The 4,990-nt window shown below is 26.6% G+C and overlaps 1 protein-coding gene across 1 annotated transcript in view; it reads right to left on the bottom strand.

The window, feature by feature from the left end:
* Window positions 1–731: 731 nt before the first annotated feature.
* The window catches only part of LOC137623791 (apolipoprotein D-like), a 9,295-nt gene continuing 5,036 nt past the window's right edge, over window positions 732–4,990 (bottom strand). The window contains exons 4-5 of the mRNA XM_068354604.1: window positions 4,292–4,399; window positions 732–1,203 (exon numbers count right to left, since the gene is read on the bottom strand). Coding sequence (XP_068210705.1) covers window positions 1,037–1,203; window positions 4,292–4,399 — 275 coding nt within the window. The 3' untranslated portion in view covers window positions 732–1,036. The remainder of the gene's footprint in view (window positions 1,204–4,291; window positions 4,400–4,990) is intronic.

The raw sequence follows: 4,990 nt of genomic DNA, 5'->3' as shown, positions 1-4,990 counted from the left end.
AGGCAACCAAAGCAAACAGATAAGATGTTACACCCAAAGCTAGCTGATGGTGCGAGGCACCCAAAGCAAACATATATGATGGTATACTCAAAACAAGCTGAGTGGAGGATATACCCAAAGCTAGCTGATGGGAAGATACACCCAAAGCTAGCTGATGGTACGACCCACCCAAAGCAAGCAGATAAGATGTTACACCCAAAGCTAGCTGATGGGAAGATGCACCCATAGCTAGCAGATAGGATGATGTTTACAATGCATATTTTAGTTGTAGGAATAAATTGCTTTTACAATTCAGAAAAAGTCTGTTTATTTTCCTATAACTAGATACATTTACTAAGAGAAACAGGATGCAAAACATAATATTTTCTGCAAAGTTCAGTTAAATTAAGAAATTTGTGAAAAGTAGTGCCAAAGAATCAATTTTTTTACCATCTCTGAGCCAAATAAATGTTCTTTTAATAATATATATATATATATATATATATATATATATATATATATATATATATATATATATATATATATGTATATATATCTATGTATGTACATATATATATATATATATATATATATATATATATATATATATATATATATATATATGTATATATATACATATTATATATATATACATTTATATATGTATATATATATATATATATATATATATATATATATATATATATATATATATATATATATATATATATATATATATACATATACTGAGGAAATATAAATTACACACTAATTCATAATAACATTAACAACAACAACAACAAAAACAACTTCAGAAACATATTAGGAAGAATATGGGTATGAGGAAAGATTGTAAACCAGTGTTTCAAGTTTTGATTTCATATTCCATCACATTCAAAGAGGACTGAACAGAATGAAGAGGAACTAACCTCAATTCTGCTTCCAAAATAAATAAACATGAAGACATCTTAAACGCTAAAATAACTCATAAAGTGACAATCATAAATAGAAAATTAACATCTAAACAAAAAGGAGGTGATTCTTTCTAATTCAGAACTCAGGGAAATAAGTTCCTCCTTTTGGTTAATTGTCTTCTCGGGCAGTTCAGTTGTCGCATCTGCATGAACCTCGAGGTATCGATTCCGTAGGATTCCAACTCCGTCTTCAGGACGTCCAACTCCGCTTTGGGGATGTAAGGCTCGCGTCCGAGGATCCAGGCGAACTCTGGGTTGGGGGAAAGGATGTTTTTAGAATGATAAACTCGTTTCTAGGCTCTGCCAATTGGATTATCTCCTTGAGAATTCAATACGAATGTCTCTGCTTTGGGAAAGGGATGTTATCAGTACGATAAACTCGTTTCTATGTTCTCCCAATTGGATTATCTCCTTGAGAATTTCATACGAATACGTCTGCATTAAGGGAAGTAATGTTTTCAGTACGATAAACTTGTTTCTAGGCTCTGCCAACTGGATTATCTCCTTGAGAATTCAATACGAGTACCTCAGCGTTGAGGAAATTATGTTTTCAGTGTGGTAAACTCGTTTCAAGGCTCCGTCAATTGGATTATCTCCTTGTGATTTTAATACGAATGCCTCTGCATTAGGGAACAGATGTTATCAGTGCGATAAACTTGTTTCTAGGCTCTGGCAATTGGATTATCTCCTTGTGACTTTCATACGAATATCTCTGCATTAGGTAAGGGATGTTATCAGTATGATAAACTCGTTTCGAGGCTTTGTCAATTGGATTACCTCCTTGAGAATTCAATACGAATATCTCTGCGTTAGAAATGGATGTTATCAGTATGATAAACTTGTTTCTAGGCTCTGTCAATTGGATTATCTGCATGAGAATTCAATACGAGTACCTCTGCGTTGGGGAAATTATGTTTTCAGTATGGTAAACTCGTTTCTAAGCTCCGTCAATTGGATTATTTCCTTGAGAATTTAATACGAATATCTCTGCGTTGGAAATGGATGTTACTAGTATGATTTACTCGTTTCTAGACTGTCAATTGGATTATCTCCTTGTGACTTCAATACAAATACCTCTGCATTAAGGGATGTGATGTTATCAGTACGATAAACTCGTATCTAGGCTCTGTCAATTGGATTATCTCCTTGAGAATTTAATACGAATATTTCTGCGTTGGGAAATGGATGTTATTAGTATGATAAACTCGTTTCTATGCTCTGTCAATTGGATCATCTTCTTGAGACTTTAATAAGAATATCTCTGAGTTAGAAATGGATGTTATCAGTATGATAAACTCGTTTCTATGCTCTGTCAATTGGATCAACTCCTTGAGACTTAAATGCGAATATCTCTGCATTGAGGGAAGTGATGTTATCAGTACGCTAAACTCGTTTCTAGACTCTGTCAATTGGATTATCTCCTTGAGTATTTAATACGAATATCTCTGCGTTGGAAATGGATGTTATCAGTATAATAAACTCGTTTCTAGGCTCTGTCAATTGGATTATCTCCTTGAGGTTTTAATACAAACGCCTCTCCGCCGGGGAAAGGGATGTTATCAGTACGATAAACTCGTTTCTGGGCTCTGTCAATTGGATTATCTCCTTGAGAATTTAACCCTTTCACCCCCAAAGGACGTACCGGTACGTTCTTTCAAAATACTGTTAATTACATGTTTTACATATTTATGATAATATAATGAGAAACTTCAGGCATTTTCCAAAAGAATGAGACCAACCTGACCTCTCTAGGACAAAAATTAAGCCTGTTATAGCAATTGAAAAAAAAACATATACATATATGTGCAATAAGCTCGTTTTTGTCCTCCATCAATTGGATTATCTTCGTTGTGCTCAAACTAAGAATTATGCTATAATTTACTCATTCACGGGTAAATAACATTAATACAGACATTACTCATGTCGAAAACTCACTTGATAATGCAAACCAGAAAAATTACGATGCTAGATTTCATGTTTTTCTCCTTTAAACAATCGTCATATCTCTATATCGTACGCAACTGATATAGTACTCAGATTGTTACTAATTACGATATTCAATATATATATATAAATATATATATATATATATATATATATATATATATATATATATATATATATATATATATATATATATATATATATATATATATATATATATATGTGTGTGTGTGTGTGTGTGTGTGTGTGTGTGTGTATTGACATATATATGTACACAAACACACACACACACACACATATATATATATATACATATATATATATATATATATATATATATATATATATATATATATATATATATATATATATATATATATACAAATATATATACATATATATATGCACATATATATATATATATATATATATATATATATATATATATATATATATATATATATATATACATATATATACCCTGGTGTTAGAAATTTGACCTAACGTTGTTCATAGATAATTTAAATTTCCTTTTATTCTTTATCGATGAAAACGATATCGAGGTCAACGACCTTTAATGTCAGGATGCCAAAAAATTCAAAATGAATCTGGCGTCAATGACCTTAGACGTCAGGATGCCAGAAAAACTCAGATCAATTAATCAATCAATCAAAATCAATCAATATATCAGGTAATAATTCGGGTAGTCTTATATTCATATCTAACCAGATGGTGTATATGATGAATTATAGTTGCCATTAAAAGACTTAAAACTATAAATCATCAATGAAAAAAAGTCTTAATTATGAAATCGATTGTTCTGAAAATGCTGATTGTAATATTATTTAAAAATTTTGTAAAAATATTAACTTCTAACCGATAGAAAATTAGGTTAATTAATGTAAACTTGTAACTTTATCTAAAACAATGTCGGACTGATTTAATTCGCTGATAAAAATAATAATAATAATAATAATAATAATAATAATAATGATAATAATAATAATAATAATAATAATAATAATAATAATAATAATAATAATAATAATAATAATAATAATAATAATATTTAGATGAAACTTTAGTAAACACATTTGTATACTTACACACATATACAAAGTGTGTGTGTATATATGTATATAAATATATATATATATATATATATATATATATATATATATATATATATATATATATATACATATATATATACTGTATATATATAATATATATATATATATATATATGTATATATATATATATATATATATATATATATGTATATATACATATATATATATATATATACACACATATATATATGTATATATATATATATATATATATATATACATATGTATGTGTGTGTTCGTGCGTGTGTGTGAAGGACTTACCTATCCTCTTTCCAGCAAAGGATGCGCAGGAGTACACAACGGACCTGGTTGTGTAATCAGTGGTCACAATCCTGTAGTTTGGGGTCTGGGTGAGGAGAGACAGGGGTCCTGCCAAAAAAAAAAAATAAAAAAAAATTAGGTACTATGTTAGAAAGTTTATTGACCCATATATATATATATATATATATATATATATATATATATATATATATGTATATATATGTATATATATATATATATATATATATATATACATATATATATATATATTATATATATATATATATATATATATATATATATATATATATGCATATATGTATATATATATATATATATATATATATATATATATATATATGTATATATATATATAAATATATATATATATAAATATATATATATATATATATATGCATATATATATACATATGTATATATATATATGTATATGTATATATATATATATATATATATATATATATATATATATATATATATTTATATATAAGTACAGTATATATATATATATATATATATATATATATATATATATATATATATATATATATATATATATATATATATATATATATATATATATATATATATAAGTACAGTATATATATATACATATATGTATATATACATACTATAAAACTAATAAGAGCAATATTATAATGATAATAATAGTAAATA

Source organism: Palaemon carinicauda, chromosome 30 (assembly GCF_036898095.1).
Source record: "Palaemon carinicauda isolate YSFRI2023 chromosome 30, ASM3689809v2, whole genome shotgun sequence".
Lineage (NCBI taxonomy): Eukaryota > Metazoa > Arthropoda > Malacostraca > Decapoda > Palaemonidae > Palaemon > Palaemon carinicauda.
This window is presented reverse-complemented; position numbering and strand designations above follow the sequence as displayed.